The sequence below is a fragment of the Oncorhynchus mykiss genome, chromosome 9 (genome assembly GCF_013265735.2).
Source record: "Oncorhynchus mykiss isolate Arlee chromosome 9, USDA_OmykA_1.1, whole genome shotgun sequence".
NCBI classification, from domain to species: domain Eukaryota; kingdom Metazoa; phylum Chordata; class Actinopteri; order Salmoniformes; family Salmonidae; genus Oncorhynchus; species Oncorhynchus mykiss.
In genome coordinates this window covers 69,625,509-69,649,508 of record NC_048573.1, presented here as the reverse complement: position 1 = coordinate 69,649,508, position 24,000 = coordinate 69,625,509, and the positions used below count along the sequence as shown (strand labels likewise).

Genomic DNA, 24,000 nt, shown 5'->3' with positions numbered 1-24,000 from the left:
AGTATTCAGCTGCAGTTGCTGCATTTTCACAACTGTAAAACCCCCTGAAAGCAGTGAAGAGGGATATTCTCTCTGTGGCCATTGATATGCATGGCTACCAGCTGTTGTACTGTCCGCAGCGAGGGTATGGCTCTCTGTCAGAAGGCCTATGCCTTGAATATGAAACAGGACATGGCCTCTATTCACTCAGGGAGTTCACTTCCTCCCACCCCCCCCTCCAACAAGCGACCCCTTCAGCTGGAGGCCAGATATCCCAAGGTGCACTGGGACATTTTTGGGCAGTGGAAGGGAAGTTTCAGCCCCTGCAAAATGGGGTCTGGAGCCCAGCCACACTTTGGGAGCAGTACTTTTGAAAACAACGAGGCCCCCAGACCTTGCTAAAGGGCTGACTCTGCAGAGTGAGAGAGAGAGAGAGAGAGAGAGAGAGAGAAAGTGGGGAGGGGGGGGCTGCCTGCTGCCTAGCTTGCACTGTACAAAATGGCATCTTTCTTACACTTTCTCCACCCTTTTGAGGCTACAAACTCAGACTAGTTTTAGGGTTCTGACATTTTCAAACTAAATTGCAACTGTAGACGAAAAGCATCCTCATAAACGTCCTTCAGATGACAGATTGAAACATCGAACACACCACCTCCTTCACAGCCTCTCTCCTTAGTTAACAACTGCTCTATGTCTCTAAAAGCCTTCCTCGCCACCCCGGAGTGAGAATGAAACACAGAGGGAAAACAAAAGAGAGAAAGAGAGGTAAGAGCCTGAGCAGTGGAGGATTGATTTAAACAGCGCTGGGCAAGTGTGGGTACATGCTTCATTCATGCCCATTCAGGAGGGTTGGCTTGTGTTATGGGCTTGCCCCCCCCCCCTCTCTCTCAGGGAGTGGCGGGTCTGGAATGCAACGTCTGTCGAAACTCTCTTGCTCCCAGCCTAGACTAACTACTAGTCTTGTCTGCTGGCTTCCCCAATGTGGCTTCTGTCAAAACACCAAACCGTGTCTGAAAGCCCTTCCACACCAGTCAGCTACATTAAAGGGCCAAGCAGAGACAAAACCATTGACAGCGTTGTTCAAGTTAGTCTCTGAGTCTGAAGGTTTTTATATTTCCCTTTTCTCAGCTTACACAACCTAAAGCCGGTGATGCTGCCTCGAAACATGGTCGTTGGTGGAAACCTAAACTGCTTGTGCATAAACCAAGCCCCAACTGGAGGCTGGAAATGTTCTCTTTCCCATTCTCTCTCTCTCCCTCTCTCATTCATATCTCCTCCCAACAGATGGGGCGCGTATAAATCACACCGTCTTGAGGTGAAATAAAACCTAGCGAGCTACTAAATCTGCGGCTGCCATCCGTATCAAAACCTCCTGATGTGGAAAGCCACTGATTATGTTTGCGACCCACATGTGTACCAGCCAGAAACCAGCATTGGCATGTTGAACTTAAGAGACTTAGCCACCTGCTCCACACCCTACTGGTAACCTTTGAAACCATTCAATAGTTCCCTGTACTAACTCACTTGCTCATTCACTGTTGTTTGCACTCCCACAGTCGACACCTGCGCTCTCACATCTCAGATTCAAACGGATAATGCACTTTTACTGCAAATTCCAATACAGACTTTTATTGGGGGAAGTATGCTGCAATAAGGAAAGTATGCTGCAAAGAGCTTGTGGTGTGTGTGTGTGCGTGTGCGTGTGTGTGTCTGTGTGTCTGTGTAATGCACAGACTGCTTCTATCAAGCACAGGGCCCATGACCTCATAGAAGCAAAGAGTCTTGGAGCACAGGAAGTCCTTCAAGCTCACTTCCTGTGTCTGACTGTGAGACGGCTGCTAGGTGCATTCACAAACCTCCACAAAACCACCCGTTCCCCTGGCCAACAAAACACAGTAGTGACATGCTCTCGATACGTCGTCAAGCACAAGCCCACTCCGGTCTTTCTCTTCTGTGAAAGACATCTATCTCAAGGTAACACCCCAGGTGAAATGTGTTGCTGAAGGGAGACTTGTAGGCTACTATAGCGAGAGAAGTTTAGCAATAGGATCATAATTCTGCAAATATGATGTCCGTAGCATTGCCTTCACCAAGCCCCTCCTTTAAAAAAAGCAGAGGGAAATAAACAAAAATCTAAATAAAGAGTGGATTTAACTAGGCTTGGGACAGTGAATATATTAACAATTACTAACACACAGGGGTCTTTTGAGCCCATATAAAAATAGAAGAGGCCTTTAAATTCCTTTAGGTCGCCCCACTCAAACCTAAATACAGGGGCAAGAGCACGTGCAATGACAAGGCTCTGGCCCTGTTGACACACTGGCAAATAGAAGGGTAAAGGCTGTGCTAGAGAATTGTGAGAGTCCTGTTGGTAAACACTTCCACTTTGTTTGTATGGCCCACCGAAAAGTCTCCTAACATAATCACCCACTCTTCTTTCACCCTCCTTTCATGCCGAGAGGGGCAGCGGAGTAGGTAATTGGGGGGAAGGGAAGAAGTGTGTGTGTGTGTGTGTGTGTGTGTGTATGTGTGTGAATGCTCTCCTTTGTTGGGATCATATTATGTTTCCACCACAATACTCCTATCCCTGCTTCATCAACTCTATTCATGTGTAACAGTTCATGCAAATGGCCATGCTTACCTTTCATTTGTGGAGGGGGCTCTTTTATCAGTCTTAGTTGGAGGAAGACTGGAGGAGGGGGTGGACTGATCCCCCCTCTGCTCGCCTGCCTGCCCTCCCCAAAGCACAGACCTAATCCCCCCATAGGATTTAGATTCAGGGCTCTCTGTCTGCTGTAGTAGCAGCGCTAGGCTATAGCCTAGCCACCAATGTAAAAGTCAGGGTTAGGCCACCAGAGGCCCCCATGCTGTTCATAAAGCTCAATTACCCTCAAAAAAGTTAGCTTGGGTGGCATACAGGAGAGGCCACACTGAGACCCTTTTGCGTGTTTGATAAACTCCCCTCCACATCATTTAGGGCTCATCTGATGGGCTGCCATGGAAGCGCTGTGGGAATCCACCAGAGAAATCATGGCTAGCAGAAAGTGCTGCCTATGTATATCGATCAGCCCCCCCTCTTCTCATTAGAATATAACTGCTCTGAAATTTCAAGAAACACTGCATTTGGAGATAAACAATTTTTTTAATATTTGATATTTTCCTGTTAAAATCAAATCAAATTTATTTATACAGCCCTTCGTACATCAGCTGATATCTCAAAGTGCTGTACAGAAACCCAGCCTAAAACCCCAAACAGCAAGCAATGCAGGTGTAGAAGCACAGTGGCAAGGAAAAACTCCCTAGAAAGGCCAAAACATAGGAAGAAACCTAGAGAGGAACCAGGCTATGTGGGGTGGCCAGTCCTCTTCTGGCTGTGCCGGGTGGAGATTATAACAGAACATGGCCAAGATTTTCAAATGTTCATAGATGACCAGCAGGGTCAAATAATAATAATCACAGTAGTTGTCGAGGGTGCAGCAAGTCAGCACCTCAGGAGTAAATGTCAGTTGGCTTTTCATAGCTGATCATTAAGAGTATCTCTACCGCTCCTGCTGTCTCTAGAGAGTTGAAGACAGCAGGTCTGGGACATGTAGCACGTCCGGTGAACAGGTCATAGCCGCAGGACTGTTCTTTATCTGATACCACTAGCATATAGTAGGCTAACCCATTGCCACAAACACAGACATGAAAAGGGTAGTAGTAGCCTACTGGTTATTCAGTTGAAAAAGTAGACGTCTGCTACTGTAATGGCCTGTCGAGGCAGACGACTGACATATCTGCGTGCTCAAATAAATCCAGCCGCGCCAACCACCCTCATGGGAGCTCCACGCCACTACGCACGGATGAACCCCTCGTTAATGACACAGTGACACCTTGAAGGACCTGTTTCTCAAACACAGCCAGTAAGCCACAATACACAGCAAAGTGCGGAATGAGCGAGCGGCAGCCCACACCGCGAGACCTGGGGGGAGGGGGATGCGTGCAGAACTGGGGGGGATGCGTGCAGACCTGGGGGGAGGGGGATACGTGCAGGACAGAGGGGAGGGAGTTTAAGCTATACACACCTACAGTGTTTTGCAACTTTAGAAATTATTACATTACTTCCTCGACCTTATACATCACATGGGTTTCGATAGTTGTTGTAACACCATTATTGGACCATTTGTTGGTAAATGGGATTGTATTTACAGTTAGGCCAATATAATTGATCCGTTGACACCCGCAGAAGTGTTTCACAGGCACATAATGGTTGTATTGCCACCAGAGCCGTTTAGCTATTCTTTGTGGACAATTAGTAACAATATGTGGAGAGTAACCCAATCTTGGAAGGACTCTCCTACAGTCTAAACTAGCCCATGGCTGGGACAAGTCATTGCGCCAATAGTCTATTCTGTTCTCGAGATACGAATATTTGACTCTTAGTCCGAGATAACAGTGTATTTGCAAGAAGACAAAACAAAACGCAAGTAAAATAAAAGAGAAAAAACGTTAAATACAGAGTACATGTATTTGTGACAGCAGTGTAACAACATTCGTATAATGTAACAACACTTGCAACACTGTGTAACGACATTGTAACGACATTGTAACAAACTAGTTCAACTCACCCTGGATGCTTTCCTCTTATATTTATTGGCGAAATCAAATTTCTCTTTAATCTCGTCCAAATGCTGCTCCAGGCGCGCCTTCTCCTCTTTCCCTGTGTAATCCTGGTCCAAGAGGATGTATGCCCTCCAGTTGGCGGAGTCGAAGCCCCAGTGGCAAGTCCTGTTTTCCAACGATTTGTGACTGTGCACCACGAACTTATGGGTCGGGTACATGAGTCTGCAGTACATGCACTGGATGCAGGCTGCGTTGGGGCTGGTGTACAGCTCCGGGACGAAGAGACCCTTGCACTTTCCGAAACACTCGTGGTATATTTTGAGGCTTTTCTCCGTGAACTCCAGCTCCAGTGAGCCCGTGAACTCTTTCTTGCAGTGCGGCGGGTAGGTGCCTCCGTAAATCAGGGCATTGCACAGGCGCTCCGCATCCGTTTTGGTGATGAGTCCGCAGGAAGGCGCCGAGAAGGGTAGAATTCCCATGACTTTGAGGATTTCCAGCTGTTCTGCCGTGCACCTGGAGCAGTAGATGTGGAGGTCGTCGCACACCGAGTTGATCTGTTGAAGGGAGAAATCCCGCAGTACGGTGTTGAGGATCTGCGGCAGGCACAGCCGTTTCTCGCCGCCGACCACGAAACAGGAGACAGTCTCGGTCTCCAGGACCGTCTCGCACCTCTCAGTGGAGCGGTCGGAGGGGATGAAGAGTGGTCCCGGCATCACTGTCGGCGGCTGCATTGGAAGATGCAGCACGGGCTCGGGCTCTTTCCCATCCTTCTTGAACAGGAGGTCATGTGGCCATCGAGCAGAAAACGCCGCCGGTCCGCCGAGGGAGATCATAGAACTCAGATGAAACTGCTTGAGAGTTTGTTGCAGTCCTGGGTGAGGTTGGAAGCTTTGTCGAGTTACAGTCTCCATGTTTTCACTACGACTTTGAAAGCAAGAGTTCCTTTCAACTGGGACAAACTAAAACAATTGAAAGCCACGATAGGTTCCGGTTCCTTGTAAATCCAAGGTCTCCGAGAATTAGCCAAGTGCAGAAAGCGCTTCATCAAACATCCACAAAAAAGTCCCGAGCAGTGAGTTTCCAACTCCGTTGACTAGCCTACTAAGCGAATGGTGACACGGGCGAGTCTTCCCCTGCAGTACACTCCTGACAGTCCATATCTAAAACGCGTCCCTCTGAAACTCCTCCAAAAATGAATAATGCTTTTGAAGTTTCAGAAAAAGTATCGACCGATAAAGCAAAGCCTCCTCCCTCTATGTATCCGGTATAAAACACAGTAATAACCCGCGTGGAACCTCCTTTAAACTGTGGAATACTGCAGTATAGCCGCACGCATACACTCCGTCTGCCCCTGCTGTTCGATATGCCTGTGTACTGGAGATGGCTAGTCTGTGAGCTGGGTTGCGCTTGCTCACTCACTCGCCCCTCTCTCTCCCTCGCAGCCCCTATCTGTGTTTGTGTGTGTCTGGCTCAGTCATTGAATCCCAGCCAAAAATGTGACTGACTCCGCAGGCTGGCTCTTCCAGGAACAAGTCGTCACTCCCCCACTTTTCCTAGCAGCCTTGTAAAAGTCGGAAAAAACACAAGGCTTAAGCGTGAATCAATTGGTTCACAGCTAAGAACGGCTGTAACCCACTGAGGTGTAATAAGAACGCTGTAACCGAAAGAGGATGGGTGGAGTTTGTAACAGACAGTCAAATTGTAACTTTGAGGGGAAATGCAAATTGTACGACTGACTGCGGTTTATTTATCGAGGGTAATTTTTTCAGGCTGGTTTAAACTGTTAATACGGAAACTAGGGGGAAAAAAATCGATATCAGGGTCACATATTTTCAAGGCATAGCAACATAGGACTAATAATTATTATTAATGAAATATCTGTAATAATTACAATAATCATTATTATTATTATGACTTGTATTTATTATTATTATGTGGATGCATGCACCATTCCAATTCCATTCATTTTACGCATAGGCCCACCTATTTTACGCATAGGCATAACGTGACAGCTATAGTTGTGCCAATTAATTGCACAACCACGGCTATACTTCACGAGCTGCCCTACAGTAGTAGCGCAGTCTATGAAATGAAACAATTATGTTTGAGTCACTTTCCTCCGGGGTTTTGAGTATTAATTATAATGTGCAACATCGAGGGCACGAGATGAAATACGCACACTTCAAACTTATGAACAATTGAGCATTGCAGTGGGTGTTAGGTTACGATCAAGTCCAGCTAATCATTCCTATTGTGGTGAAAATAATTGGAAAAAGTGAACAAATTGCAAACTGAATTTGCACTGTGCATTTAAAATGTACATTGTTACTGGTCTGTAATTAACGTTTGTCAATTTGGCTATTTCTTCCATGAATTTAATTGAATGACTAATACAGCCTAATACATTTGTGGAGAATATAGTTCTACCTTTTTATTACAGGTCTTCATGGTCCCACCCCCAACATAATAATAAATAAAAAAAAAATGATATAAGCCTTCATCAGATTCATAAAACGAACTGTATGCCAGTCAACACCAGGCATTGCAATTGTGTTCAGTTGGTCAGCTCTGTTGTTGTTTGCTGTTATCTCCAATCAGAGGCGTCATGCGGATAGGTGGGATTTGTCCTGTTAAAAAAAATACTGCTAGCCACCTAGCAATTTTATGAAATTGGCTATAGCTAGCCCAGATAGGTTGCCAACCTCATTACTAGCTACCAAGAAGCTATTTCAGCCTATAAGGGAATGGAGGGTACCTAGTCAGTTGTACAACGGAATGCTTTCAACTGAAATGTGTCTTCCGCATTTAACCCAACTCCTCTTAATCAAGTTAGAGTAGCTAGCTTGTGTATTTTAGCTGGCATGCCTGCTGACATTGGTTGGTAAACTTTAGAAAATAAAGAAAAAGCCAAATGTACTGATTAAGACTCACATTCCTTTAAATCTTTTACCCAGTTTTAGCAGAGATGCAGAGAAGCATATTTAGGTTATTTAAAAAATAAACCCCAGTCAGGAGGATACACACAGCTCAAGAGGTATGCTTAGATATTGTTTTTACATAGAAATAAGCATAATGATTATGGCTCTAGATTGCAGGAAAAATGTTAAATTCTCCAACTTACAGTCGGGGTCCTAGCCCCCCTCCGAATCACCCCACTGTCATCCTATTGTACTTTGTGCCCCCTAAAATGTTTGGGGTACATGACACCCCTGTCTCCAATGTTCCCGAGTGGCGCAGCGGTCTAAGGCACTGCATCTCAGTGACAGAGTCATTAGAGTCACTACAGACCCTGGTTCAATTCCAGGCTATATCACAACCGGCCCTGATTGGGAGTCTCATAGGGCGGTGCTGTCCGGGTTAGGATTTGGCCGGTGTATTTGCCTTGTTAAATAAATACAAATAAAATAAAACACTTGCTGTGATGTGAGCCAAGAATGAAAGGTGAGGTAATTGTTTACTGTTACTGTAGCTCCCCCTAGCCACGAGGCAATGTAAATGCAATTGTAGAAATGCTCCCTCATAGAGGTCATTACAATATAAATTATGGCAAACATTAGTACTGCAGATATTAATTGAATCAATATATTTACATGACATATAGAAAATGCAATCATGAGTAGGCATCCATGTTAATGTGATGGATCTTCTGACCCATAGACCAATGACCAATCTGTTATAAGGAGTTTATACACCGGTCATAAGCTACCCTCTAGATAGGCAATCCAAGTGCTAAAGAAGTCTACACCAAAAATCTCAACCGTTTTCCACAATGGATCAGTCCAATCCTGTTTAAAACAAATTACAATTATGACAATGTTTGAATGCAATCTTTTTTCGAGCCTGGTCCCAGATCTGTTGGTGCGTCTACTGTTACACTGGTATCTAGTCTAATGACGACTGGTATCTACTCTACTGAACACTGGTATCTAGTCTAATGAACACTGGTATCTAGTATACTGACGACTGGTATCTAATCTACTGTTACACTGGTATCTAGTCTCCTGAACACTGGTATCTAGTCTACTGAACACTGGTATCTAGTATACTGACAACTGGTATCTAGTCTACTGTTACACTGGTATCTAGTCTCCTGAACACTGATATGTAGTCTACTGTTACACTGGTATCTAGTCTACTGAACACTGGTATCTAGTCTACTGAAAACTGTAGACTAGATACCCTGGTATCTAGTTGACTGTTACACTGGTATCTAGTCTACTGTTACGCTGGTATCTAGTCTACTGTTACACTGGTATCTAGTCTACTGAACACTGGTATCTAGTCTACTGAACACTGGTATCTAGTCTACTGAACACTGGTATCTAGTCTACTGAAAACTGTAGACTAGATACCCTGGTATCTAGTTGACTGTTACACTGGTATCTAGTCTACTGTTACGCTGGTATCTAGTCTACTGTTACACTGGTATCTAGTCTACTGAACACTGGTATCTAGTCTACTGAACACTGGTATCTTGTCTACTGAACACTGGTAACTAGATAACTGAAAACTAGTATCTAGTCTACTGTTACACTGGTCTCTAGTCTACTGAACACTGGTATCTAGTCTACTGAACACTGGTAACTAGTCTGCTGAACACTGGTCTCTAGTCTACTGTTACACTGGTAATAGTCAACTGAACACTGGTATCTAGTCTATTGAACACTGGTATCTAGTCAATTGAACACTGTTATCTAGTCTACTGAACACTGTTATCTAGTCTACTGAACACTGGTATCTGGTCAATTGAACACTGGTATCTGGTCAATTGAACACTGGTATCTAGTCAATTGAACACTGGTATCTAGTCTATTGAACACTGGTCTCTAGTCTATTGAACACTGGTATCTATTCTACTGAACACTGTTATCTAGTCTACTGAACACTGTTATCTAGTCTACTGAACACTGTTATCTAGTCTACTGAACACTGGTATCTAGTCTACTGAACACTGGTCTCTAGTCAATTGAACACTGGCATCTAGTCTGCTGAACACTGGTCTCTAGTCTATTGAACACTGGTATCTATTCTACTGAACACTGTTATCTAGTCTACTGAACACTGTTATCTAGTCTACTGAACACTGGTATCTGGTCAATTGAACACTGGTATCTGGTCAAATGAACACTGGTATCTAGTCAATTGAACACTGGTATCTAGTCTGCTGAACATTGGTCTCTAGTCAATTGAACACTGGTATCTAGTCTACTGTTACACTGGTATCTAGTCAACTGAACACTGGTATCTAGTCTACTGAACACTGGTATCTAGTCTATTGAACGCTGGTATCTAGTCTACTGAACACTGGTATCTAGTCTACTGTTACACTGGTATCTATTCTACTGTTACGCTGGTATCTAGTCAACTGAACACTGGTATCTAGTCTACTGAACACTGGTATCTAGTCTACTGAACACTGGTATCTAGTCTACTGTTACACTGGTATCTAGTCTACTGTTACGCTGGTATCTAGTCTACTGTTTCGCTGGTATCTAGTCTACTGTTACACTGGTATCTAGTCTACTGTTACACTGGTATCTAGTCTACTGTTACACTGGTATCTAGTCTACTGTTACACTGGTATCTAGTCTACTGTTACACTGGTATCTAGTCTACTGTTACACTGGTATCTAGTCTACTGTTACACTGGTATCTAGTCTACTGTTACACTGGTATCAAGTCTACTGAACACTGGTATCTAGTCTACTGTTACACTGGTATCTATTCTACTGTTACACTGGTATCTATTCTACTGAACACTGTTATCTAGTCTACTGAACACTGGTATCGGATCCACTGTTACGCTGGTATCTAGTCTGCTGAACACTGGTCTCTCGTCTACTGTTACACTGGTATCTATTCTACTGAACACTGGTATCTAGTCTACTGAACACTGGTATCTAGTCTACTGAACACTGGTTTCTAGTCTACTGAACACTGGTATCTTGTCTACTGGTATCTAGTTTACTGAAAACTAGTATCTAGTCTACTGTTACATTGGTCTCTAGTCTACTGTTACACTGGCATTAGTCAACTGAACACTGGTATCTAGTCTACTGAACACTGGTATCTAGTCTACTGTTACATTGGTATCTAGTATACTGAACACTGGTATCTAGTCTACTGTTACACTGGTATCTAGTCTACTGTTACACTGGTATCTAGTCTACCACTACAAAAGTATATAGTCTACTGAACACTGGTATCTAGTCTACTGTTACACTGGTCTCTAGTCTACTGTTACACTGGCATTAGTCAACTGAACACTGGTATCTAGTCTACTGAACACTGGTATCTAGTCTACTGTTACATTGGTATCTAGTATACTGGACACTGGTATCTAGTCTACTGTTACACTGGTATCTAGTCTACTGTTACACTGGTATCTAGTCTACCACTACAAAAGTATATAGTCTACTGAACACTGGTATCTAGTCTACTGTTATTCTGGTATCTAGTATACTGTTACACTGGTATCTAGTCTACTGAACACTGGTATCTAGTCTACTGTTACACTGGTATCTAGTCTACTGTTACACTGGCATTAGTCAACTGAACACTGGTATCTAGTCTACTGAACACTGGTATCTAGTCAACTGAACGCTGGTATCTAGTCTACTGTTACACTGGTATCTAGTATACTGAACACTGGTATCTTGTCTACTGTTACACTGGTATCTTGTCTACTGTTACACTGGTATCTAGTCTACCACTACAAAAGTATATAGTCTACTGAACACTGGTATCTAGTCTACTGTTACACTGGTATCTAGTTTACTGAACACTGGTATCTAGTCTACTGTTACACTGGTATATAGTCTACTGAACACTGGTATCTAGTCTACTGTTACACTGGTATCTAGTCTACTGAACACTGGTATCTAGTCTACTGTTACACTGGTATCTAGTCTACTGAACACTGGTATCTAGTCTACTGTTACACTGGTATATAGTCTACTGAACACTGGTATCTAGTCTACTGTTACACTGGTATCTAGTCTACTGAACGCTGGTATCTAGTCTACTGTTACACTGGTATCTATTCTACTGTTACACTGGTATCTAGTCAATTGAACACTGGCATCTAGTCTGCTGAACACTGGTATCTAGTCAACTGAACACTGGTCTCTAGTCTACTGTTACACTGGTATCTATTCTACTGAACACTGTTATCTAGTCTACTGAACACTGGTATCGGATCCACTGTTACACTGGTATCTAGTCTGCTGAACACTGGTCTCTCGTCTACTGTTACACTGGTATCTATTCTACTGAACACTGGTATCTAGTCTACTGAACACTGGTATCTAGTCTACTGAACACTGGTTTCTAGTCTACTGAACACTGGTATCTTGTCTACTGGTACCTAGTTTACTGAAAACTAGTATCTAGTCTACTGTTACATTGGTCTCTAGTCTACTGTTACACTGGCATTAGTCAACTGAACATTGGTATCTAGTCTACTGGACACTGGTATCTAGTCTACTGTTACATAGTGTATGGATGCTTAATGCAAGCTGCTGAGCCTCTCATGGGCAAGCCTGACAGACAGGTCAGAGAGAGTGAGCGGCAAACTCCTTTCCCCTCTTCAATGATTCACAACACCAACATCACCCCCCCCCCCCCCCCCCCCTTTCATGGTAAGTTGGTTCTGCTGTTTTTATTCCCCTCATCTTCCTTCCTGTATCCATGGCGATGGCGCACAACATTGGATCACAACTCCTAAATGACATAACCTTTCTTTCCAGGGCCCAGGCGCCTGGTCGCTTTTCCCAGAGTAACACCATTCAGGCATCCCTTGCCCGGTCTCCTTCTGTGGTAAAATAACTACCCATGTCAGCAATCTAGCGCTCTGGAAATCTCATCTTCTGGAAGCACTGTTGGCCATCACCTGTTTTCAAAATGGTGGGTTTTCCCATAGTGTTATTTTTTTCTGTTGCCCTCCTCTTTCTTTTCTTCTCCTTGTCTTTTCCATTACAAAACCCCCATAGTCGTTCTTTCTGTTGGTCCTTTCTTCTGTCCAAGAGCTCAGAAAGCCCCACCATTATATGACTTCAACTTTCCACCACCTAGTTGTGTGTTCTAACTGGTGAGTGGTGAGGAGGACATTAATATAATAGGCCATTACAGTAGCCATTGCATGCTGCAAACCTTGCATTGACCCTTACTGTCACTGACCTATCTTGATGACTACAGTGAAGTAGAATAATCAAGTCTGGAGGAATTAAAAGCATATTACTTTATATCATAGTACGTATTACTTTATATCATTGTGCATATTACTTCATATCACTGTGCATATTACTTCATATCATTGTGCATATTACTTCATATCACTGTGGATATTACTTCATATCACTGTGCGTATTACTTTATATCATTGTGCATATTACTTCATATCATTGTGCATATTACTTCATATCATTGTGCATATTACTTCATATCACTGTGCATATTACTTCATATCATTGTGCATATTACTTAATATCACTGTGCATATTACTTCATATCATTGTGCATATTACTTTATATCATTGTGCATATTACTTCATATCTTTGTGCATATTACTTCATATCACTGTGGATATTACTTCATATCATTGTGCATAGTACTTCATATCACTGTGCATATTACTTCATATCATTGTGCATATTACTTCATATCACTGTGGATATTACTTCATATCACTGTGCGTATTACTTTATATCATTGTGCATATTACTTCATATCATTGTGCATATTACTTCATATCATTGTGCATATTACTTCATATCACTGTGCATATTACTTCATATCATTGTGCATATTACTTAATATCACTGTGCATATTACTTTATATCATTGTGCATATTACTTTATATCATTGTGCATATTACTTCATATCTTTGTGCATATTACTTCATATCACTGTGGATATTACTTCATATCATTGTGCATAGTACTTCATATCACTGTGCATATTACTTCATATCATTGTGCATATTACTTCATATCACTGTGCATATTACTTCATATCATTGTGCATATTACTTTATATCATTGTGCATATTACTTCATATCTTTGTGCATATTACTTCATATCACTGTGGATATTACTTCATATCATTGTGCATAATACTTCATATCACTGTGCATATTACTTCATATCATTGTGCATATTACTTCATACTTCGGCCCTGTGTTTTGGTTGATCAAATTAAATTGTATTTGTCACATGCTCCGAATACAACAGTGAAATGCTTACTTACAAGCCTTTAACCAACAACGCAGTTTTAAGACAACAAGTGTTTCCTAAAATAAACGGAAGTTAAAAATAAAAATACAAAAAGATAACAAATAAGGAGCAACAATAAACAATCATGTCACATGACCTTTATTTCAAGCTTTTTCATCACACATCACACCTTACTTTCTTTATATGTCATGTGGTCCAGCAACAGACTATTGATTTTTTTTGTGTGTGTGTAATTCTCATTTCTGGAAAAGACAGAAAATAAAGGTTCAAATCCAGGTCATGTGACATGATCAATCAACACACAGGGCCCTATTTATAAATGTCCCATGAGCTTTCTTAGATTGTCGTACACCATCAGAACCCAAAATATAAATTTGTTTTACTCAAACGTAAATAAACAATGTAAATGTAAACAAATACGGTATAGCCTCAAAACATGATTAAAACTATAATTTTGATATAATGAATGGTCCGTCCTTCTCCTTAGTGGGCCTGGCCAGCCCTACCGTACCTCCTTGCTCATTCCAAATAAAACGGTTAAATATGGATCATTTATTTGACGGATATGCTCACCGACAGAAAGATGCATCAATCTCAGAGAAAGCATCTGAGCGAGTGAAACAATGCCACCCCCCCTGTTTCAGTATGTGTAGACGATGTATCTGATGCTGTCTGGACAGTGAAAAAGCACCTCTCGGTCTCAGTATGTGTAGACGATGTATCTGATGCTGTCTGGACAGTGAAACAGCACCTCTCTGTCTCAGTATGTGTAGACCATGTATCTGATGCTGTCTGGACTGTGAAACAGCACCTCTCTGTCTCAGTATGAGTAGACCATATATCTGATGCTGTCTGGACAGTGAAACAGCACCTCTCTGTCTCAGTATGTGTAGACCATGTATCTGATGCTGTCTGGACAGTGAAACAGCCCCCCCCCCCCCCCCCCCCCCTGTTTCAGTATGTGTAGACGAACTGCTTCCATTTAAGAATGATGGAGACCACTGTGTTCTTGGGGACCTTCAATGCTGCAGAAATGTTTTGGTACCCTTCCTCCGATCTGTGCCTCGACTCAATCCTGTCTCAGAGCTCTACTGACAATCCCTTCGACCTCATGGCTTGGTTTTTGCTCATGTCCAATCAATTGAAACTACCATAGATGGATTCCAATCAAGTTGTAGAAACATCTCGGGGATGATCAATGGAAACAGGATGCACCTGAGCTCAATATTGAGTCTCATAGCAAAGGGTCTGAACACTTACAATACCAGTCAAAAGTTAGGACACACCTACTCATTCAAGGCATTTTCTTCAGTTTGACTATTTTCTACATTGTAGAATAATAGTGAAGACATCAAAACTATGAAATAACACATATGGAATCATGTAGTAACCAAGAAAGTGTTAAACAAATCAAAATATATTTTACATTTGAGATTCTTCAAAGTATCCATCCACCCTTTCCTTGATGACAGCTTTGCACACTCTTGGCACCCACACATTTGACTGCTACTGTATGTAAGGTGTTCTATTTTAATTAATTAATTTGAAATGTAATTTAATTTGATTTGAATAAATATGCAAACTTATTTTTGCTTCGTCATTATGGGGTATTGTGTGTAGATTAATGAGAATTTCTGTTCATTTAATCCATTTTAGAATAAGGCTGTAACGTAACAAAATGTGGAAAAGGGGAAGGGGTCTGAATACTTTCCGAATGCACTGTATATAATGTTGTCTGGCCAAAAAGAGTATGACATTCAGGTACATGGGTTACATAGGGGCGCTGTTTCACTCGCTCAGATGCTTTCTCCTTAAAATAGTCTGAAAGACCCAAGCCAGTGTATATTAAATTAGATTCAGAAACATAATGGACAACTTTTCTGATCATATTTACGTGCTCTGTCTTGTTTGCTGTATTCTACAGACCTGTGGTCCATATCAGAGGCGTGGTGATCCAGAGGAGACCTGGCTGCAGTAGAGGCTGTGGTGCCCTGACTCTGAGATCTTCTCTGCCTTGTCTGGAAGCCCACACCTGGGACCCATCCCTGATCTTCCAACAGCCTCCACATTGGTGAGTTAGCCAGCTGCATCTTAATACTGCAAAGCAAGGGACTTAAACCTTTTTTTGCCCAGGGACCCCCCCTCATAGGCAAACCAGCGACCCAAAAACCCCCAAGAACCCCCAAAACATTTGTCAGGCGATAATGTCAAGAAGAAGTAGTCAACATTTTAAAATTAAAAGATTTGGTAGATAGTTTTTCATTATTTTGATATCCCCACATGATATCAGGAAGAGGAAGTGTAAACTGTAACACAGCCTATTAGCTAGGACGGTAACTACAAACAGATTTTTGCTGAGAGCAGCTGTTTAGCTAGTTAAAGAAAGCCAAGTCAAGAAAAGCTTACCAGCAGCCACTGGTAGCCTATTAGTGGGTGCTTTTTCAAAGCCTGTGTCAGAGACTCCAGTGAGTGGAATTGGCTCCAGTGAGTGGAATTGGCTCCAGTGAGTGGAATTGGCTCAATGTTAGGAGTTGAGAAAGAAAGTTGACATCATTAGAAAGAAGATATTCTCCTCTTTTCTAGTGGTAGCCAGTCTTGTATGGGTGCAGGGTTTTGTGCCAGCCAAGCAGTAACATTAACACATCTAATTCTACCAATCAACTTAGCAGTACTCAACGACACAATGGTTTCTTCCTCCACTAGTCAAGCAGTGAGTCTGTTCACAAACCACAGTTGTATGTGGGAAAAAATGACAATTTTACCACGTCAAAATGTCAATCTTTATTCCTACATGTTGCAAGGTTAGATTACATTAGCCCGCAGTTGGATGCAGGGCTGTAAACTGCTGGCTAGCGTAATCTAACCTTGCAACATGCAGGAATAAACAGAGGATTTCTGGGAAAATTGTCTTTTTTTTGGTTTGTGAATAGACTCACTGCTTGACTAATGGAGGAATAAACCATTGCGTTGTTGAGTACTGCTAAGCTGACTAAAATGGCTGCCATTGTTGACCTCCAGGGCAGGTAAAGTCTGCCGGCTGGCTGACGCTGGCTCTCAGAATCCCAGTCAGTGGCATTTCTGGGCCACGCACGCCACATTAACCTAATCAATTTTACAGGTAGATGATGCAACCTCGCATTCACTGAATAATTGACTCCAGTGGGCTACTCTTGGAAAAGCCCTGCACGCTGTGAGCTAAAGGAGTAAGTTAATCTGCTAGCAAGCAGGCTAATGTGACAGACACATGGCCCAGACGAGAGACAGGATGAAAAGATGCGTGGTGTACCGACAGCAATTCCAATTCTAGTGTTTCTTTTTCTGTCAACACTCACCCCTTTTCATGTTTTTGGAAACATGAGACTTATACTCGCGTGTTTCAAAGGATTTCAATGGCCCAGCTTTATGGGGACAACAAAGTTACTCTAAGCATGCCCCTCGCTTTCTCTGGCTCTCTCCTTCCCCATCTCTCTCCATTCTCTGGCTCTCTCCTTCCCAATATCTCTCCTTTCTCTGGCTCTCTCCTTCCCCATCTCTCTCCATTCTCTGGCTCTCTCCTTCCCAATATTTCTCCTTTCTCTGGCTCTCTCCTTCCCCATCTCTCTCGTTTCTCTGTCTCTCTCCTTCCCAATATCTCTCCTTTCTCTGGCTCTCTCCTTCCCCATCTATCTATTTTCTCTGGCTTTCTCCTTCCCCATCTCTCTCCTTTCTCTGGCTCTCTCCTTCCCCATCTCTCTCATTTCTCTGGCTCTCTCCTTCTCCATCTCTCTGCTTTCTCTGGTTATCTCTTATCACCGTATCATCACAAACCCTCTCTTTTCTTTCTGTCACCCAAACACATGCCCTCCTTTTCCCTCTCTCTGTTTCTCTCTCTCTGTCTCTCTCTCTTGGTCTCTCTCTCTCTCTGTCACTCTCTCTCTCTCTGTCTCTCTCTCTCGGTCTCTCTCGCTCTCGGTCTCCCTCTCTCTCGGTCTCCCTCTCTCTCGGTCTCCCTCTCTCTCGGTCTCCCTCTCTCTCGGTCTCCCTCTATATATCTCTATATCCAGGGGTGTAAAGTAAACATACTTTAAAGTACTACTTAAGTAGTTTTTTTGGGTATCTGTACTTTACTTTACTATTTATGTTTTTGACAACTTTTAATTCACTACATCACTACATTCCTAAAGAAAATTATATACTTTTTACTCCATACATTTTCCCTGGTCATCCCCATTGCCTCTGATCTGGCAGGTTCACTAAACACAAATGCTTATTTTGTAAATGATGTCTGAGTGTTGGAGTCTTCCCCCGTGTCACACCCTGACCATAGTTTGCTTTGTATGTTTCTATGTTTTGTTTGGTCAGGGTGTGATCTGAGTGGGCATTCTATGTTACATGTCTAGTTTGTCTAGTTCTATGTTTGGCCTGATATGGTTCTCAATCAGAGGCAGGTGTTAGTCATTGTCTCTGATTGGGAACCATATTTAGGTAGCCTGTTTGGTGTTGTGTTTGTGGGTGATTGTTCTGGTCTCTGTGTTTGCACCAGATAGGGCTGTTTAGGTTTTCGCACGTTTATTGTTTTGTTAGTTAATTCCTGTATAGTGTCTTTATAAATTAAACATGAATAACCACCACGCTGCATTTTGGTCCGCCTCTCCTTCAACTCAAGAAAACCGTTACACCCTGGCTATCTGTAAATGATGTCTGAGTGTTGGAGTGTGCCCCTGGCTATCTGTAAATTATGTCTGAGTGTTGGAGTGTGCCCCTGGCTATCTGTAAATGATGTCTGAGTGTTGGAGTGTGCCCCTGGCTATCTGTAAATGATGTCTGAGTGTTGGAGTGTGCCCCTGGCTATCTGTAAATGATGTCTGAGTGTTGGAGTGTGTCCCTGGCTATCTATATATGTAAATAATAAATCATATTTGTGCTTTCTGGTTTGCTTAATATAAGGAATTTGAAATTATTTATACTTTTACTTTTGATACTTAAGTACATTTAAAACCAAATACTTTTAGACTTTTACTCAAGTAGTACTTTACCGGGTGACTTAAACTTTTAATTTAGTAATTTTCTTTTAAGGTATCTTTACTGTCTATATATCTCTCTTGATCCTCACTCCCTGTAAACCAGCAGAGTGAATGGAGATGGTGTTGCCCTCCTCTCCCTCTCCTCTCCCCCCACGGCCCCACTCTCTTCCACCACAAACTCTTCTCTCAATCCTTCTCCTGGGGTGGAAAAGACTCCTCCTCCCTGTCCAAGTAGACACCATCCATCATCAATGGCCCTCCTTCGAAGTCTGCTCCCTGTCCAGAGGGTCCCGGAGAGGGAACTAGAAGTCAAAGCCTGCTAGCTACAGAAGGGAGGGGAGGATAGCAGGGTTAGGGTTAGTTCCTGCTAGCTGCAGAAGGGAGAGGAGGATAGCAGGGTTAGGGTTAGTTCCTGCTAGCTGCAGAAGGGAGGGGAGGATAGCAGGGTTAGGGTTAGTTCCTGCTAGCTTTCTTGGTATTCGTCACGCCTCTCTCTCTTAAAATACAAGAACATTGACTGTATGGATTCAAAACTTTCAAACATTGAGGGCAATTCAAAATGTAGATCTAGGATATAAATAATAGATTAGATTTCAAAATGTATGTCTTTACATCCTAGATTGTGTAGTGGGCCACGTTGGGTTTGCACGGAAACAGTGGAAGGGAAGGGGATTGGACGAGTAGTGGGTTGAAAAAAGTACACAGTAAATCATTCATTAAAATGGGTCAAAAAGTCAGACCGTTTTATTAATTAAGTGGGGTAGAGGAGGAGTGGAGCCAATGACTGGGCTAAAAAGCAGGGCCTGTGGTGCAACACCTGGATCTCTCTCTCTCTCTCTCTCTTTCCTCTCTAGCTGTTTCTCTCTCTCTCTTTACTCTCTAGCTGTTTCTCTCTCTCTCTTTACTCTCTAGCTGTTTCTCTCTCTCTTTTTTACTCTAGCTGTTTCTCTCTCCCTCTTTTTACTCTCTCTAGCTGTTTCTCTCTCTCTACTCTCTAGCTGTTTCTCTCTCTCTTTACTCTCTCTAGCTGTTTCTCTCTCTCTTTACTCTCTAGCTGTTTCTCTCTCTCTCTTTACTCTAGCTGTTTCTCTCTCTCTCTTTTTACTCTCTCTAGCTGTTTCTCTCTCTCTCTCTTTACTCTCTAGCTGTTTCTCTCTCTCTTTTTACTCTCTCTAGCTGTTTCTCTCTCCCTCTACTCTCTCTAGCTGTTTCTCTCTCTCTTTTTATTCTCTCTAGCTGTTTCTCTCTCTCTTTTACTCTCTATTTTTACTGTCTCTAGCTGTTTCTCTTTTTTTACTCTCTATTTTTACTGTCTCTAGCTGTTTCTTTCTTTCTTTTTACTCTCTAGCTGTTTCTCTCTCTTTTTACTATCTAGCTGTTTCTCTCTCTCTTTTTACTCTCTAGCTGTTTCTCTCTCTTTTTACTCTCTCTAGCTGTTTCTCTCTCTCTCTTTTTACTCTCTAGCTGTTTCTCTCTCTCTCTTTTTATTGTCTCTAGCTGTTTCTCTCTCTCTCTTTTTACTATCTAGCTGTTTCTCTCTCTCTTTACTCTCTCTAGCTGTTTCTCTCTCTTTTTACTCTCTCTAGCTGTTTCTCTCTCTCTCTTTTTACTCTCTAGCTGTTTCTCTCTCTCTCTTTTTATTGTCTCTAGCTGTTTCTCTCTCTCTCTTTTTACTATCTAGCTGTTTCTCTCTCTCTTTACTCTCTAGCTGTTTCTCTCTTTCTCTTTTTACTCTCTAGCTGTTTCTCTCTCTCTTTTTTTACTCTAGCTGTTTCTCTCTCTCTCTTTTTACTCTCTAGCTGTTTCTCTCTCTTTCTACTCTCTCTAGCTGTTTCTCTCTCTTTCTACTGTCTCTAGCTGTTTCTCTCTCTTTCTACTGTCTCTAGCTGTTTCTCTCTCTTTTTACTCTCTCTTTGTACTCTCTAGCTGTTTCTCTCTTTTTACTCTCTCTAGCTGTTTCTCTCTCTCTTTTTACTCTCTAGCTGTTTCTCTCTCTTTCTACTCTCTCTAGCTGTTTCTCTCTCTTTCTACTGTCTCTAGCTGTTTCTCTCTCTCTTTCTACTGTCTCCAGCTGTTTCTCTCTCTTTTTACTCTCTCCTTTTTCTGTTTCTAGCTGTTTCTCTCTCTTGTCTGTCTCTAGCTGTTTCTCTCTCGCTCTAGCTGTTTCTCTCTCTCTCTCTTTTTACTCTCTAGCTGTTTCTCTCTCTCTCTCTTTTTACTCTCTAGCTGTTTCTCTCTCTTTTTACTCTCTAGCTGTTTCTCTCTCTCTGTCTTTTTACTCTCTAGCTGTTTCTCTCTCTCTCTTTTTACTCTCTCTAGCTGTTTCTCTCTCTCTCTCTCTTTTTACTCTCTTTTTATTCTCTCTAGCTGTTACTGTCTCTAGCTGTTTCTCTCTCTTTTTTACTGTCTCTAGCTGTTTCTCTCTCTTTTTACTCGCTAGCTGTTTCTCTCTCTCTTTTTACTCTTTTTATTCTCTCTAGCTGTTTCTCTCTCTAGCTGTTTCTCTCTCTCTTTTTACTCTAGCTGTTTCTCTCTCTCTTTTTACTCTCTAGCTGTTTTTCTCTCTCTTTTTACTCTCTAGCTGTTTTTCTCTCTAGCTCTCGCTTTCTGAACAGGCCGGGCTTTGTGTTGGCCAGGGCCTGGCCTGGGTCTGCTCTTCTAGCCAGCTCTGTGTACCTTGGCCCGGCCACACACCCTCGCTGTACTCTCCCTCGCTGTTCTCTCTCTCTCTCTCTCTCTCTCTCTCTCTCTCTCTCTCTCTCTCTCTCTCTCTCTCTCTCTCTCTCTCTCTCTCTCTCTCTCTCTCTCTCTCTCTCTCTCTCTCTCTCTCTCTCTCTCTCTCTCTCTCTCTCTCTCAGGATCCATGGTTTCCTCTGTTTGAAAAGAGAGAAAGAAGGAGAGAAGAGAGAGAGAGAGAGAGGGAGAGAAAAGGTAGGAAGCAGAGGAGAGAGAAGGTAGAAAGCAGAGCAGAGAGAGAAGGCGAGAGAGAATGTATTGGTGTGCGTGTGTTAAAAATATTGTCAATTACTGTCATAATTTCAAAAATTAGACAAATATTGAAACGATATTTTGGCCATATCGCCCAGCATTATTTTGTATTAAGGATCCCTATTAGGTCCTGCAAAGGCAGCAGCCACTCTACCTGGTGTGTATTAAGGTTCCCCAACACAAACATAGGCAGACACACACACACACACACACACACACACACACACACACACACACACACACACACACACACACACACACACACGGATTGTGTACTGTAATTATGTGGTAGTGGTGGAGTAGGGCCCAGAGGGCACACAGTCTGTGAATGTTTTGTAATGTTTTTAAAAATTGAATAAACTGCCTTAATTTTACAGGACTCCAGGAAGAGTGGCTGCAGCCTTGGCAGCAGCTAATGGGGGTCCATAATAAATACAAATACTCTACCTGGGGTAGAGCAACATTAAGGCAGTTATATACATGACATTACATTTCATAACACATTTAGACTGTTCCCTCAGGCCTCTACTCTACTATCACATACAGTTGAAGTCGGAAGTTTACATACACTTAGGTTGGAGTCACTAAAACTTGTTGTTTTTCAACCACTCCACAAATTTCTTGTTAACAAACTATAGTTTTGGCAAGTCGGTTAGGACATCTACTTTGTGCATGACACAAGTAATTTTTCCAACAATTGTTTACAGACAGATTATTTCACTTATAATTCACTGTATCACAATTCCAGTGGGTCAGAAGTTTACATACTCTAAGTTGACTGTGCCCTTAAACAGGTTGGAAAATTGCAGAAAATGATGTCTTTAAAAATGATGTCTTTAGAAATTATGGCTTTAGAAGCTTCTGAATTGCTAATTGACATCATTTGAGTCAATTGGAGAATTTATCTGTGGATATATTTAAAGGCCTACCTTCAAACTCAGTGCCTCTTTGCTTGACATCATGGGAAAATCAAAAGAAATCAGTGAAGTCCTCAGAAAAAAGAAATTGTAGACCTCCACAAGTCTGGTTCATCCTTGGGAGCAATTTCCAAACGCCTGAAGGTACCACGTTCATCTGTACAAACAATAGTATGCAAGTATAAACACCATGGGACCACGCAGCCATCATACTACTCAGGAAAGAGACTGTCTCCTAGAGATTAACGCACTTTGGTGCGAAGAGTGCAAATCAATCCCAGAACAACAGCAAAGGACCTTGTGAAAATGCTGGAGGAAACAGTTACAAAAGTATCTATAGCCACAGTAAAACGTGTCTTATATCGACATAACCTGAATGGCCGCTCAGCAAGAAAGAAGCCACTGCTCCAAAACCGCCATAACAAATCCAGACTACGGTTTGCAACTGCACATGGGGACAAAGATCAGACTTTTTGGAGAAATGTCCTCTGGTCTGATGAAACAAAAATAGAACTGTTTTGCCATAATGACCATCGTTATGTTTGGAGGAAAAAGGGGGAGGCTTGCAAGCTGAAGAGCACCATCCCAACCGTGAAGCAGGGGGGTGGCAATATGATGTTGTGAGGGATGCTTTGCTGCAGTAGGGACTGGTGCGTTTCACAAAATAGATGGCATCATGAGGGAGAGAAGTATGTGGATATATTGAAGCAAGACCTCAATACATCAGTCAGGAAGTTAAAGCTTGGTCGCAAATAGATCTTCCAAATGGACAATGACCCCAAGCATACTTCCAAAATTGTGGCAAAATGGCTTAAGGACAACAAAGTCAAGGTATTGGAGTGGCCATCACAAAGCCCTGACCCCAATCCTATAGAAATTTTGAGGGCAGAACTGAAAAAGCATGTGCAAGCAAGGAGGCCTAAAAACCTGACTCAGTTACACCAGCTCTGTCAGGAGGAATGGGGCAAAATTCACCCAACTTATTGTGCGAACCCTGTGGAAGGCTACCCGAAATGTTTGACCCAAGTTAAACAGTTTAAAGGCAATGCTAACAAATACTAATGTATGTAAACTTCTGACCCACTGGGAATGTAATGAAATAAATAAAAGCTGAAATATATCATTCTCTCTACTATTATTCTTACATTTCACATTCCTAAAAATAAAGCCCTAAGACAGTGAATTTTTACTAGGACCAAATGTCAGGAATTGCGAAAGACTGAGTTTAAATGTATTTGGCTAAGGTGTATGTAAACTTCTGACTTCAATTGTATG

General features: G+C 42.3%; 2 protein-coding genes across 2 annotated transcripts in view; both read right to left on the bottom strand.

Moving 5' to 3' along the window:
* The window catches only part of LOC110531260 (ski oncogene-like), a 101,945-nt gene extending 95,778 nt beyond the window's left edge, over positions 1-6,167 (bottom strand). The window contains exon 1 of the mRNA XM_036988862.1: positions 4,587-6,167. Coding sequence (XP_036844757.1) covers positions 4,587-5,492 — 906 coding nt within the window. The 5' untranslated portion in view covers positions 5,493-6,167. The remainder of the gene's footprint in view (positions 1-4,586) is intronic.
* tnr5 (Tumor necrosis factor receptor superfamily member 5) overlaps positions 1-24,000 on the bottom strand; it is a gene marked incomplete at its 5' end in the record, with an annotated part of 1,066,050 nt that overhangs the window by 728,866 nt on the left and 313,184 nt on the right.